At 32.9% G+C, this 16782-nt stretch overlaps 1 protein-coding gene across 1 annotated transcript; it reads left to right on the top strand.

The window, feature by feature from the left end:
* Nucleotides 1–3943: 3943 nt before the first annotated feature.
* On the top strand, nt 3944–4547 carry LOC110027834. Its single transcript, XM_020729430.1, has one exon. It carries the CDS (start codon nt 3989–3991, stop codon nt 4433–4435), a length of 447 nt encoding a protein of 148 aa, XP_020585089.1. The 5' UTR covers nt 3944–3988; the 3' UTR covers nt 4436–4547.
* The last annotated feature ends 12235 nt before the right edge of the window (nt 4548–16782 follow it).

Genomic DNA, 16782 nt, shown 5'->3' with positions numbered 1-16782 from the left:
GGCGTGGAGTCCAGTCCACCCACCCGCGAACTCCCACTCCCGCCTCTCCTTCTGTTTTCGAGAAACGACGCTTCCGATCACGAAGGGTCACACATCTTCACAAATAACCACTCCCTCCTTTCTTTTTTGTGAAGAGAAGCATCCCTTCGTCAGAAACCGTTTCTGTCTCCTTTATTTCGCGAAGAGAAGCATCTCTTCGCTCCTTTCTCTTTGTTATAAAAGGGCGGCTCTCCTTTAGATGTGGAAGTTACGAGAAGTAACGAGAAGTTACAAAAAGTCACGATATTTTCTTCTTTAGGTTTCCTCGGGATTGAGGAAGAGTTCTTCGGGTTTCCACGGGACAGTGGAAGAGAAGAAGTGCAAGGAGTAGTTTCTTGTGGCAGAAGGAAGAAGAAAGAAGAAGAAGAAGATTGTTCTTCCTAGGCTTCTTCTTGGTGGCTTGTGACAGAAGAGAAATTGAGTTTATTTCTCTTGTAAGTTTGTCTTCTTCAGTGTATCTCGGTGTAGAGTTTTCTTCAGTGTATCTCGGTGTAAAAAGAGAAGAACAGAGAGAGAAGAACAGAGAGAGCAACGAAGAGTGAGAGATTCCTCTTGTAAGTCGAGGTGATCGACTAGTGTAACTTTCCTCAAATAGTAAAATCTTTTGCAACTCCGTGGACATAGGCAATTTGTCGAACCACGTAAATCTGTGTGTTCTTTTTGGTGTTATTTTTCTCGTTCTATTTTTTGCTTTGTCGATCATTCTCCTGTTTGATTTATATATATACCGCATCAACTGGTATAGTTCACAACTCTGGTATATGTATTTCACAACATAACGGATAATTTTTCACGAGTAAGTCAATTTAGGGTCTGATTTATTCGCGCCGCGCCTAACAAAACTTATCGGATCTGTATGTCTCATCAATGTAATGATAGCTGACCATCGCCTCATCGAAAGTCAAAGCCTAACAAAATAATCTTGGCCACATACCAAAGGATCAAAGAAGGATATCTCGAGCCTCGAGGAGTCATATGTGCGTGAAGCATACCCCAAGGTTATTCGAGCGAACATCCTACGCCCGTGACATCAAAGAATGATGCCAATATAACCATAAAAAACTACGGTTATCTGCACAAACCCTATCACGAACATATTCATTTCACTTTTTGATTATTTGTGTCAAGCCACTCATCCATCTAAGCATTCTCATCTTAGCAACATTTAATTTCATTTTATGTTTATATTATAAAGGCCAACATTCTGCGCCGTAGAACATTGCAAGTCTCACCACCATCTTATAAAATTTTCCATTTAATTGGTATTTTCTTTCACACAATAGGCCAGATGCATTTCTTCAATTCAACCAACCAACTTGAATTCTACTAATAAAATTTTTATCTATATCACCATCACTTTGAAAAAGAGACCCGAGATATCTAAAATTTTCGCACCTTTCAATGATTTGATCATCCATAGTTACAACTCTGTCACTATAGCTTCCACTACTAAAATTATATTTCATGTATTCAGTTCTAGATCTACTCAAACGAAGGCATTCAGACTCTAATGTCGACCTCCATAAATTAACTTTTTCCTAAACTCTTTTTCTAGTCTTATCCACACGAAGGTATCACCTACTAAAAGCATACACCAAGGTACATCCTCCCGTAAAAGTCCAGTAAGAGCATCCATAACTAATGGGTTGTCTGGCAACAAATTTATTTTAAGTTATTAGGATTTAGTAAATCATGTAAATCCAGATTTACTAAATTCTAAATATAAAACCATTTGACAATGAAGTCCTCTAAATCCCGGGAATCCATTAAAACTGTTTGGGAAGTTTTACGTAAATCCACCACGACCACAATCGTTCTCATTGTAAATCCCGCAAATCCACTGATTTGTGTGATTTAGGTTTTACGGTCAAAATTCATGAAATTCAGATTTATCAAATTCATGCCTTCATATTATCTGAAATTACAGTCAGGTAAGATTTAGCTTTAATCCTGCTCTAAATCTGTTATTGAACAACCCCTAAAGAAAAAAATATATAGGCTTAAAGTCAATCTTTGATGTAATCCAACAAAAATAGGAAAATATTTAGTCAATCCTCCTCCTAGTTGCTAAACCCTAAACCCCAAACACATTCTACCAAATAAATGAAATGAAAAAAAAGGAAATTTGTATACTTTCCGCTCAATACCAAAGTATTTACAGATTTAACACCTAAAATTAATATTTTACATTACCCTACCTTATTTGTGAGTCGCGAGCTGTAAGAGGCGGAGCGTCAACAAAAGAGAAGGAAAGCTGCGGTCGGTCTCCAGAGCGGTGGGATCGCTGGAGCGATAGAGTCGTCGGGAGAGGGGAGGGTTAGGGCACCTAGGCCAGACCTATAAGGGGCAGGATTACAGCAAGATCAGGAGAGATGCGATTTGGCGGTTTAAAGGATTCGTTCCTATAGTTTTTAAACAGCTTTTAAGTCATCGGTAATTAACATTATTTCCGACGAAAATTCTCATCACTTATTAAAAAAATTAGTCAATTAACATCCCATTGTCTTAAAACTATATCAAGACTCTTCACGTATCATTATCATATTGCCATGTCATGCTCCTTCAGCCTTAAATTTGAGAGTGTTATAAATATTTTTTTTCTTATGATGCACAAACACAACACTAGTTCATATGAGATGTAGTGTTAGTAACATATGACCAACTAATCACTTCATAGTAGGAACATTAAAGAAGTGATGAGGCATGTTATTGGATGCTTAATGTGTAGTCTTCGTATACCCAAAAATATCTGCATAAATTCAAACATGCAGCCTAAAAAAATCTTCATTAATTTATTTAGATCTCTTTTATAAAAATGAATTAATTAGATTTACGAGAATATCATTCATTTTTGTTCAAGCAAAATGTTATTAAAACGCTTAATTTTACATTAAATAAGGCAGCAACGATCATAGCTTGTGGCTAGGACTTTAAATGAACCAATAAGCTTAATAAACAGTTAGCACTAGGCTCGATTAATGCTCGATTTTGTTTATTTAAATTAATATATATAATATATATATATATATATATTTGGGCATATTTAAAAACTCTGAGCTAAATGAGCTAAACCTGAACATAATTTAACGTGCCTTGTTAATGTTCATAATAAATTCAACAAATAACTTATTAAATGATCTATACTTATATGATATATTATTTAAATAAAATTGAATTAATTTTAATATATTGAATAATATATTTAATAGTAACATCATAATTTAATATCAATACAAAAAATTTAAAAAAAAATTAATACTTTATTTTAATGTTGTTTGATTGTCAAAAAAACTTACTTATATCTTGTATATTATTTTACTTGATACTAACTAGTTAGATTTTAATTTGAAATCTATTCAATTGCTTATTTATTTAAATTCATAAGTTTATTAATAATTATATAAAAAAATAATTACTCATTTAAATTTTTAACTTAATTTATTTATTTAGTATGAAAAATTATGTACAAATTAAATACTTAATTTTATATTAAAAATTAAATATTATTTTAATTTTTAGCTTTTTAATTAATATAAACAAGTCAACTATTAATAAAAAATAAATATTAAAAATTTTAAGAACTTTGAAGCTCGTCTCAAGTTCGAACTAAACATGAATAACTTATTATTTGACTAAGTCAAAGGACAAACTCGGCTCATCTCGGAAACAAGTTCAAAAATTTTAAAATTGACATCGATTTAATTTTAATCAAAATATTGTAATTAAAAATTTCTTTAATCATACAAGTGTTGAATTGAGTTTTAATTAAAATTAATCTTTAAGATATTTTTAAAGTGTTTTATATTTATTTTTATCTCATTTAATAATAAAGTTAAAAAAAATGCTAGCAAAATTCGATTCAGTAATTTAAAAGAATTTGAAAGAAAGTTATTTAGGTCACTATTTAAATCACTCACCAGCTCCAGCCTTTCGTCCCCTTCAACACCCGATGGACCAATCGGCGGGAAAATCGGGAAGCAGCACCGACGGCATCGATGACGGCGCAAATCAGGCGAAGTTAACGGCGTCTTCGTCGCCGGAGACGGAAACCGACGGAGATGAAATGTTGGAGCGATTGCTGAAATGGTTCGATGAGATGAGGTATGGATCGATCTCCATGTCCACCGACCTAACGGATTCCGTCACCATTAACGGCGACGAAGAGATGTGCGGATCGTCGTTCTCAGCCGCTACGGCGACGGTAATGGCCGGCGTTGACACGAAGAGCGCAATGGGAATGGGATTGGCGGCGACGCCGTACTTCTACGGATGTAGCTCGCCTCCGCCGGAGATGGTGAAGATGGCGGCGGAGGTGGAAAAGGGTTTGATTTCGGCCGGCGAGAGAAGGGAGGGGGAGAGTGCAGAGGAGTGGGTTGCGCGAGTGTTAAATGAGTAATCTGGAGGTTTTCTTTCTTTTTGATAGGGTTTTTTAGAAAAGCTTTATTTCCTGATTTGAAATCGTAGGGGCAAAATGGTAAATACTGCAATGTTTTTGAAGCAGAAATACAGAGAACAATGGATATGGAAATAGAAAAGATTGTTTGGATTTTTTTTGGCTACCCTTTTGTTTGAGCTATGTTTACGATTTACGGTATAGGGTTTAAGGTTTAAGGGGGTATTTGGTAGCGCAGTTTTAACATGATTTAGGGCCCGCTTGGGGTAGCTTATAAGTGCGATGGCGTTTTTGAAAACGCCGCCTAACCGTTTGATTTGCGTGTTTTTGAAAACGTTATCTGCCGCATTTGGGTTTTTTACATTAAATGTCGGTCGCAGGTTGACCCCCGCGTCCGCGTTTCACGATAAAATGCCTATCTTGAAACACACAAGCTGCCCCAAACAGACTTTTAATCATGTATTTAACTCAAATTCAGCCAAACGCAAAAAAAAATAATAATAATAATAATAATAAAATAAAAAAAATGTAAATGAAATCAAACTCTCTATTAATCTGAATTTATCTCCATTCCGTCTTGTCTATAGTTGTTTTGTCTGCAAATCTGGATTTAGCAAATCTCACATAGAGGCGAATCTGTTCGATTTTGGATTTATCAAATCTCACATAGAGACGAATTTGTCCGATTTACATTACGGTTGTTTGAGACATTCGCTTTTATCGTGAGCTTACCGAAAATCAAGATTTGATAAATCCGAGCCAAACACCCCCGAGTTTTAGGGTTAAGGGTTAAGGTTTTGGGCCAAAATAAATACAACAAAACTAGATTTCATTTCGCGGCTTATTTATTATTATTATTTTTTAAGAAATTTCATCTAGATGTAAGCCACTTACATTTATAATAATGTAATATCTCAAATTTATCACATAAGAAAATATATTTTATTTTTAAAAAATTAGTACTAATAATATTTTGTCAGATTTATGCACTTACCACCCACTTCTTTGTATTGCCACTCAACCTATGCCGAAGATATAATTGAAATTTGAGTGGTTGATATGTTAACATATAGGAATTGGATAGTATGTATGTAAAGGCCCCAACATTTTCTATGTAACATTGAAAATTTGAGTATTGTGTTTATAAATATGAAAATTTATATACTAGATACATAAATACATAAGAATTGTGTGGTATGTATGTAAATGGCCCTTTTGATTTGATAATGAAGCTTTGGGAAAATGGTTTAAATGGATAGTTGAATGTTTATCTATTTACATGTTTAAACTTGTATGTCTCATTATGCAAACAATTAGTCAAATATAAGCAATCATTACATTTTCAAAGAGAAGTTTCTTTTTTATGAAATTACCAATCACTTTAGACTGCCAAATAACTTATTAGACTTCCATGTCATTTGAAATTCGATCCTTGTTTTTAAAAATGGGGGATTATCTATTGAAATGTTTGACGCTCTTGTCAAGAGATGCTAGTCGAGGATGATTTGTAATGGAACAGATGATTTGTAGGATGAAGAGGATTAGACCAAGCTTGGTGAGGATGGCATCATATTTTAGTGTGTTGAGGGGAGGGTGGGGGTATTAATTTCAAAATAGTTCCTCCTTTTTTTGACCAAAAATTTTAGAAAAAAATAAAGAAACTAATAAAAGTGTTTGACAATAAGTTTATCCATACCTAAGAAAGAAATTGATTTCACCAATGTTGATGCCGAAGAAGAAAGAGAGAATCCATCCCCAAACTATAGAAAATGATATTTGTATTGAGATTACAAAGCCTAAATTAATAGTTTACCTTCACATGAGAGTTATAAAAAATATTGGAGAAAATGGGAGAGTTGGCCTACAACCTATAAGGAAAAAGTAGAGAAGAAAATATAGGAACATAACATAAAAACAATCCTTGTAAGCTTAATATGGCCAAAAACAAATATATATGTGTGTGGTCCTTCCTATAGGCGGTTACATAAAACATAACCTGATATAAGTAATTACGATTGCTTCAATAATATATTGAGCCATAAAAGCAAGCTAATTGAGTGGTATAGCAGTGGAAAACATGGTATCTAGTCTAGGTTCCCAACATTACATAAGATCCCCTCTCCTTCTAAAGAGCTCGCCCCGAGTGAAAACATTGAAGTGTTGGCATCATTAGTCGATCAAAAGGAGTAAATGTCTGAAATATTGAAGGTTGGTGAAATGATATATGGAGGCAATTCAATAACATAAGCATTATTTTGAATTTGATTAGCAATTGGAAATGGTCCAAGCCTCTTGGGACTTAATATGGAGTAGGAATCGATTGAAAATCTTTTATTACAGGGCGGACCATTAGTAACTCGTCGAAATGAAGAGTCTTTCACCTTTTATGAGTGTCTACTTGCTTCTTAGAATGAGCATTGGAGGTTTCAAGTTAATAATGAACTTCTTGGAAGGGATTAGTAAAATCTTCAACCATAGAAGCATCATTTTGGATTTTGCATTTAAGAAGAAAGATAACATCAATAGTGTGATTATGTTGTTTAGTGTAAACAATACTCAAAGGAAACTTGCTAGTAGAAGGATTGGCTATTGAGTTCTAAGCAATTTTCACTCGGCCCAACACGTTTTCCCACTTCATCGAGTGGTCTTGGCCTCAACATGGCAACATATTGCCAAGAGTCCTGATGGCGACATCAATTTGCCTTTCAGTTTGAGGGTGGTAAGAGGAACTAAGCCACAATGAAGATGTCAAATATTTTCTTTCATGTTATGAAATGGGTTCTTAGTAAACATGTATACCAAAAAAAAATCTAAACTAAGATCCTCTCAAATAGAATTTAGTATCAGTGGATGTTGTGTATGAATTTGGAGAACCTTAAAAACTTCAACTTGTTGGTGTAAGTGATCATTGAATGAAACATTGAAGACTATAATATTATCAAAATGAAATACACAAAATTTTCCAAAGAAAGGCTTCAGTGCCTCATTTATAATCAACATAATGTGCTAGGGGCATTGTACAACTCGATTGGCATATCCCTCCATTCATAGATCCCTTCTCTTGTTTGGATTGATGTGATTTTTGGGTGAATTAACATCTCCCCTTTGTCTCATGACCTGTTTGACCCTTAACCCCACTTTAATATTTTGGATTTTCTTTCAAATCTCTCAACTTAAACATATGAACTCGATAGCGAGATCTTTCATTCATTGTGTAATGTTATTTTGTTCGACCCATAAATTATCCACGCTACAACTGTTATCGACGGCTGGTCTCCTGCTTCTTTTCGCCGCAATTCCCAAACTATTATCTGATATCAACTTTATATAGAACCTATAGGAGAAAAATAGATAAGAAAATATAACATTAAACAGAATAACAATTCTTACAGAATAATATACCATGTTCCCCTAATACAACAAAAAACTACTTTTTATATGTGTGGTCCCTGCTCTGGGCAATTATAAGAAAAATGAATATGTAAGTAATTACTATTACTTCTACTAATTATATATTAAGCGGGAATTAAAACAAACTAAATAAGCAGTACACCAGTAGGAGGCATGGTGTCTAGTTTGGATTCCCAACGCCACATTAATATTGAAGGAAAGCAATGTCGATCAATAAATGATAGCGATTAATGAGTGATGATGGTTATTAATGCAAGTTAGCAGTGGATGATGATAATATGGTGAATGAAGATGTCAACATCAATTAACATAAAACATCAACACTCCAACTATAATGGTCGAGCAATGGTCATTTGGCAACGAAAATTGAATTATGATAGTTAGCCAAGGACAATCAAAACACAATCATCAGGCTAAGCTTTAATATTGAAAAGATGATGTCAAATATTGTTAATGTTCAACACCGTCTAATTAGCGAAATCTTAAGATTATTTAAATTTATGTTCTCTCCATCTTGATGCTTTCTTCACATATGAAATGAGGCCAACCTAAATACTTTTTTATGTGATATGTCGGTCATTTTTGTCAAAATTATAAATACTTCATTAGATGGTTTAAAATGATCCTACTTGTTCATTTGATATTTTTTGAATTTTTGGATGACTTAGAGATATCAATTTGATAGTTTGTTAGATTCATCTCATTGAGACACATATTAATATATTGAAATTGAGTTCATATGCTCCCAAAGTAAATTATAATAATTTATAATTCAATGACTTGCATCAAGATACACGTTCGATTCTTGATTTGATTAATTTAGGTATGAGATTTTTCAAACATTTTGCATTCAAACTAATTTTCAGTGATGTGGTGTACATGATTGTAAGCCGAAATTAATATCAATAATCATCATTATTTTTATAATTTTTAATTATTAATTTGATAAATGATTGTCATACTAGCCTTCAATTTTGATTTAAGCAATGCAAATGGCATCATAAATATGGAATGTTGTTATACCCTCAGATAGAAGCCCACTTCACATGGACTTCTGGGCTAAAGAGGGCACTCTTACTTTGCCTTGAGGCCTGCCATGTCCTGGAATAGACAGCACTAGCGCATTTTTCAAATACTTGATAAAAAAAAGTTATGTATGATTCATTTTTCTATTTCTTATTAAAATAAATATAATGTATTATATTAAATGGTTTAATTTTTTTAGATATATTCTATGACATGTAGTTGGTACTTATAATACTTATGTGTGTCGTAAGATCCGTAGTGGTAGAGTAATAAATTATTGAAGTAAGTGGGAAGAGACTAAACAATTTTTGCGTTAAAAACCCTGAAAAAATGAAAAAACCGTGGGCTTATCCTAGTTGAAATAATTCACTATAAATGATGAGAATATATGTCCGCTCTTCTCCAAAAATATAGAATATGGAGTTACAAAGTTGAACAAAATTGAACATTCTAAATGTACAATAGTTGTTCATCAATAATAGTGATAGTTTAGTTATAATGAATATAGTTCTTGGTGATATTAAGCTGCAATGGCCAAATTCGATTGCGATTAAAGCAATAGACTGTCGGGGTTATTGTAGATGGTTATACTGTCAGCTTGTCGTATATGTCATAGTTGAAAGTCATGATAATAGATGATTGCTTCAAAAATATCGGTTGGTCATAGATGTCATAGTAGGAAGTTACATAAGATGTAAGTCATGCAAGTCATAGCAATGTAGACCGTATTAGTGAGCTGTTATAACATTTGTAGGCTACAGATGCAAAAATCGAGAGTTTTTTATTCTATGACTAGCAGTCAATGAAATTGAACACTTGGTACTCATTGTTTTTGTAAAGCCTCTTAAAATGTTATCCATTACTAGCAGAGCTATTGCCACTTTTTAGCTTCATTTAATCTCATAATTTGATTATTTTAAATATTCAAATAAAATTAACTTTAGCGTAATTTGATTGCTAGTCATAATCAATTCTCACAATATGATACATCTCTCCCTTTGAATGTTTGTAATGTTAAGATATATACATATATATAGTTTTTATAAATTAAATAAATAAACGACCGAAAATGGATAGTTTAAAGATTTGGTCTGCCGTGTCAACTGTTATGAATGCCTGCTATGCTAATATCGGTTAGTGCTCCAAAACTTAATTAAGTCGGCCCATTTGTTTATTTTAGTAAGCCCACTAGAACTTAGCCCAGCAAGATGTACTTAATATACAGACAAATGCCGGGGTTGCTGGAGCTTGACCCGGAGTCGTCGGAGTTGGAGGAATTTCTTCTGGGGACTAATGTCGGAGTTCTCTGCAGGACGCCGACCGCCGGCGACCGGCCCGCCATGGCTGAAGTCGGCTCTGCGCGCGGCGAGCGGCCCGCCATGGCTGACGTCGGCTCTGCGTGTGAAGGAGATTGGACGGTAACGAAAAGTCCGGTAAGGTTGCAGCCGCGGCCGTAAACGGCATAAATTAAATATTTTGGGAGTTTTATATGTAATAATTATGATTTGAAAAACTTTATATGTAAAAAACCCAAAAAAATATAATACCCAAAAAAAAACTTGATATATTAGAAGGTTAACTACTTTTATATAAAAGAATTACATGCATACTATTCAAGTCCTATCTATTCATATATCTAACATCTAAAGTTCAATTTTTACATAAATAGAAGTGATCCCCATATTTATAGGAGATGGGGGTTAAAATGTGCATAATTGCATGTTTAACTCTCATTTAATGGGGGTATTACATGATATTTTGGGTATTTACATAAATGAATCAATGACTCGGCTACCTTATCATTCGGTTGATTGGGGTTGGTGGTCCTTGGGTCGGCAAAGCTCATTCAACCGACTATGCTGGTATGAGGCCACCGATCGGCTCTGGTTGATCTTCTATCTTCAGAACTTGGCTCGGTCGGCTTTAGTTAACCAATCGGTTATTTTAGTCTGGATTTCAACTTTCGACTTCTAAATGAGAATTTTATGTTGTCAGGATGAGATAAGGTTATCGGGTGGAAGGTGAATCGTCGTAATCTAACAAGTAGCTCACCCATTGACACAATATCTCTTTGGGGTGTACGTAGAATATATAGTGGTGAGAACCTTCAGCCTCCTAGTGACGGGTCACGAAGGCTCCTCTGAGGCGGTTGGAGAGTTGGTGCAACAATTGGGTTAATGTTTTCTCTCAGCTCGATGGATCAGGATCATTGACTCAGTCACTCAAACAACCTTCATTCGGTCGGCTTCACATCCTGACCGAATGGTTATGTACTTAGTCAATCAAGTCTTCGATCTTTCGATGATGGACATTTGATCTTCCTTCTAGGAGCCATCCTTGGCCGTCCTTTCCTATCTCTCAGCTCGCTAGATCTCCTTGAGAGTGTATATCATGCATAGGTAAAGGAACTGCATGAAAGTGTATTTCACTTTCTATAAATCAAAAAAATGATATTTTTAATATGATATAAAAATTAGGGTGATATAAATGTAAACAAAATAAAATTTAGGTGTTAAAAACATAGATACATATGAATTGGGCGGTATGTATCTAAATGCCCCATTTTTAATATTCGACTACTATGACACTTATTTGTATGTTGTCGACATAATAGAATTATGGGCAGATTATATAAAAGATTGGGTGGCATCAAGAAACATTTGAATATATATCTGTTGCTCTAAATCTATGATTGATAGCCGAGTGACATTATCAGTGTTAAAATAAGGTATCAACTCCTGAGAATTTATTATAAGTGGATGTAGAAAAATACGAAAAGTGCACTCAAATAATTAAATATTGATATTAATTTGATAAAAAAAAATACAAGGGGTATTTACATACATAAGGCCATATTCCTATTTATTTACATTTCTTGCATCTAAGTTTTACTTTTTATATATATACCACCCCAATCTTTCATATCACATAGGAAGCACCACTACTTTAACTTTTAAAAAATTAAATGCTCATTTTCATCCATAGGTAAGTTGTTAGATAGTAAAAACATAGGAATTGAATGTTATGTTTGTAACTCTTTTAACATAAAAAACGTCTCATCACTAGACACAACAAAAATGATTAAGCATAAAAAGGAAATGAGTGGCTATGTATGTATGTATATGTACATGTCATGCATGATATATGCCAACAAAATAAAAAAAATGCATGATGGGGCATGACATACATGTTAGGATATCTATGACACATAAAATTTCATGTGTCAATACTCATGTCTATTCTATCACTTATATGATTATATATGACAAGGATATCAATTACATGGATAAATTATCAAAATTCATATAGATCACATTAAGCACTTAGAAATATGAAGAGGCAATGTAATAAATTTATATGGTGTAAAACATCACTAAAAATCAAAATAATGTTAAATCTATTATATCATAGAACATGTAAACGCATACTTGAAACAAAATATGATGGGGAATGGATCTTTTATCTTTCTATAGTTGAGAACCCAAAGATATTGGCTTGTTGAATAGTCAATAAACCTCTCTAGACCAATCTCAACATCTTTCTACTACAAATAAGCCATGAAACTCAAATGTTTAACTAATGAAATGATACTTAGATTGAAAAATATAAAAAAAATGCTAGGAACTTCCCATCAAATAATGACAATACAATAAATATTAATATCGATGTCATTTTTTTATCAAGCAATGAGGACGGTCCATTCAAATTTGATTTGTTTAAGATCCTTTTACATAGAAGAATGAACTTGTACAATATTAACATGACTAAGCACTTTATTATTGGAGTTAGATCCATGGTCCTTTCATCCTAAAAATTACAGGCTAGTACTCTTTGACAACTTCACTTTTAAGTAAATTATTATATGTAAGATAATTTACCTAATAATTAAATTACATGGCGCTAATCTATCTATTGTTTTTTATTTTTTATAATATACTCATGAAGGAAGGTAGTTTGTTTGGTAAGAGAAGGAAATAATATTACAATAATGAAAGCAATCCAAGCAAAGAAAATAATGCAAATCTTTCAGTAAGTGTAAGTGAATAAAATTATTCTATCAAATGACTACTTGGTTGCAAATACGAATATATGACTCACAATTATATTAACATGCTACATTTACCCTTTGATCAACCTACCATAGTTATTGAGATTATGAAATTTCTAAATTTTAAGCATAAATTTCAACACAATAATTATTGGTACTTCTACTCTAGCTTAAATGATATTTTTAGGAGGGCATAACATATTCTTATTGAAATAAATATAATATTTTCCTTTTACAAAAGCTTCACTATGTCAAGCTTGCCTTAAAGAGCACTCAATGGAGCAACAATTATTATATCTCTAATGTAACTTTGTTTATTAAAAAAAAAACATGTTTTACTTTACCATCAACCTGCAAAACAATGATAACATCAAATATTTCATTCTTTTTTAAAAAGCCTTGTTATAAAAAAAAAATATTTAAGCCACTAAATGTGAATTCAAGTTAACTAAACAAACAATTAAGTGCTCTTAGCTTGTATACGGTGAAGTTGATCACAAATTTATGTATCAAAAAATTAAAGATAAACATAATCACAATTTCATTAATTAGGATTAATTAAAGAATCATTAAGATATCTTTTAATTTCAAAGGATATTATTAATGCATATATTAATTACAATAAAATTATGAATACTAAATAATTTAACACCCATAACATAAATAGGATTTTTTTGGGGATAATATTTATGAAAATGATTAGAGAACCATCTATTTCTGATAAGATTAAAAATGATATTTTTGGCATTGACAAAGACAAATGCTAAGTGTTGATGGTCTAAAATTTTGTAGACATTTGAGATTTTATTGTTTATAATCTTATTGTTGATGTGAATCATTTCTTCCTTACTTTAAAACTCCTTTAAGGGACTCAAACGTTCTAATGTTGAGCTTATGCCAAAACATCGTCATTTAAAGAGTCTTATTGACTTTAAACACCTCCCTTTTTAAAAAGCTATCAATACCAAAGCTCTTAGTTGCTAAATTGAAAATAAGGCTCCTTAAGATTATTTATACTACTTAATCTACCTTCATTTATAGGAGAGATATTACTGATAATGATGTTTTGGCTTAGGTTTTCAAAAAAGTTAGTCTTCTCTTACTATTCCATGCCAAAATGGACATTGGAGAAGCCTTTAATATTGTTTATAAGAAGCCTCTTCTTAAGATGTTTACGCAAAAAGGATTTACCCATTTGTTTGTTTAGTGGATTAATGATTGCATTCATATCTTCGTTTGTCTATCATTGCTAATGGCTGGTTAATATTTCTTCATACAAATAGTTGTTTTACATATGATTTTCTCTATTCTCCTTTTCTTTTCATTATATCCTGGATAATATATCTTGCATTTTTTAATCACTAGTGCATTATTGGATACTTCAATGACTTTAGTTATAAGAATTATCTATTTCTCATATCATAAATGCTCTTTTTGTTGCTTTTTTTTTTGTCTTCCCATTGTGTGTATGTGTGGGTGTATGCAAACATTTGTGTGTTATATATCTGTACACATAAAAATGTGTCCACACGAATCTCTCAACATATGGGAGGCTCCGGAAGGAGCTGCAGGTGATCGAGTGTATCCTTCGACGGTTGTATCCAAATGTGTATTAGCGAATGAAACAGTTCACCCGAACGATCGATAGAAGATACCAAGAAGAAATCCCTTATGAGCTGTAATCAGCCTTCAGGACAATCGATGGGGAGAGCCCTTTCTGACACAAATCAACCGAACCAAGGCTCGCCAGACGATCAGCATCCCCATCGATCAAATCAGCCCTCGGCTTTATTATATACCAAAAAGTCCTCCCATAAAAACTAATGCTAGAAGGCTAACACATACTTTTATAATATTGGGACCTAGGTTAATAAATAAGTGTCCATGCTAAGACACATTTTGTTTGTCCACTATTATTCTCTCTCTCTCTCTCTCTCTCTCTCTCTCTCTCTCTCTCTCTCTCTCTCTCTCTCTCTCTCTCTCTCTCTCTCTCTCTCTCTCTCTCTCTCTCTCTCTCTCTCTCGATTAGTACCTAGTATAACGCTCCATTTCTTTGGTGTGGTCCCCGAATATTCTTGAATTCAACAATATCTTTGTACAATGTGTTCAACGGTATACAACACTATTGTACATGAAGTCCGCATGCATGTGACCTTTAAACACAATAATTTTTTGGTGTTTATATGCATATATTCATGTACTTATAATATACATTGAGAAGACACTAACAAACAATTGATATACCTTGCAAGAAAAAACATGTAAAATGTAAATAGCTAGGTTAAAAGCACAGAATAAAAAGCTTTGTTCTCATGGAATATAACCCAAACTTCTGAACCTTGCATTATTGCACATGGCAGCTAGCTAGTAAAGAAGCCGCTTTACCAGTCCCAACTGCTCCTTTCACTTCACATCCACCCTACTTGTGGGGCTCTTCCTATTTAAAAACTACTCATCACGCCTAAGTTTTATAGATGATATATTATTTACCCACTATCACCTCTAAAATGCTGATGCAGTAATAATATTTTATATATATATTTTTTTAGTTCACATTATTATTATTTTAATTTATTTTTTGTCTATATATATAATTGAGATAATTTTAGCCATTCAACTTGCCCATGTGATTCTCTTTTGGTTGAATCAGCGAATGATGCCAAAGGTGTCTCTCTGCCATGGCCAAAAATCACAGCATCTGCAAGCAAGATTGATGAAGTCATGAGATGAAGCTTTCAGGTAGGTTCCACGCCTTCGTTGGTCAGGAAATAGGGTTGGTTAGAAAGCTGAATTAGTGTCTTTTTTTTTTTTTTGTGAGAGTTTTTACAGTGGGTAAATTCCAAACTTTAGGTGATAGATATGTAAATAAATAAGAACTATGTGGATTGTATGTAAATTTTATTTTAATTTAGCATTAAGGGTATTTACATGCATACCGCCCAATTCTTATGTATTTACATATTTAATTACTTTATTCTGTTTTTTAACATTTAAGTCATCAAAATCTTTAAAATCTCATAAAAAATAGTGTTATTTTTACTTTTAAAAAGTGAAATAATCTGTTGTGAAATTAATGTTCAAAAAGCTGTGGTGACTATTAGAATTTTTTTTAATAATAAAAAAAATTACGTCACATCTTCTTAGCAGTCACCGTATTTAACTAAATTTAGTGACAAAATGCAACTTTCAGCTGTAGCTATTTCAAAATAAAGTTTTGCCATATAAAAAAAAATAAGGGTGTTGCACCGCACCGCCACCGTCACTGCACTGCTGCCCCAAACATATTAGATAAGTAAATAAATAAGAAGTGACTGTCATGTTGTTAATCCCCTTTAATATTATTAAAGCTTTTATATGAAAAGTTACTCATCAAAGTATGTTGGGTGGAGGCCATGAATTTGATGTTCATGGTTAGGTTTGTATTTTTATAGGAAATCATTGATCAGAAAATTTTGACCTAATTTTCTCAGAGAATATTTAAAAAATTGTTATATAATGTATATTTTTTGATAATATAAGAATGTGAAACGGAGACTTCAAAATACATAAAATAATTTCACAAATAATACAATTTATTGAAAAAATTAATACGATTTCTTCAATATACATACAAACAAACACACACACACACACATATATATATATATATATATATATATGTAAATGGTATTTGAGTCTGGTGGGCCCTAAATACTGTTTCTCCTTTGCGCTCGGGCATCTATGGTGGGGTGTCTGCGCCATGTGCCTAATATTTTAGAGCACCCGTTTCACGGTAGAATCAAACTCTTAACCTCAGAGGGATTACAATGACCCCGCAACCAACAGGCCAAGGCTTACGCCGCACAAGCACACACACATAGACATA

This window comes from Phalaenopsis equestris, unplaced genomic scaffold (assembly GCF_001263595.1).
Source record: "Phalaenopsis equestris unplaced genomic scaffold, ASM126359v1 Scaffold000450, whole genome shotgun sequence".
NCBI classification, from domain to species: Eukaryota; Viridiplantae; Streptophyta; class Magnoliopsida; order Asparagales; family Orchidaceae; genus Phalaenopsis; species Phalaenopsis equestris.
Note: the sequence above shows the minus strand (reverse complement) of the source record. Positions and strands in the feature narration are given on the sequence as shown.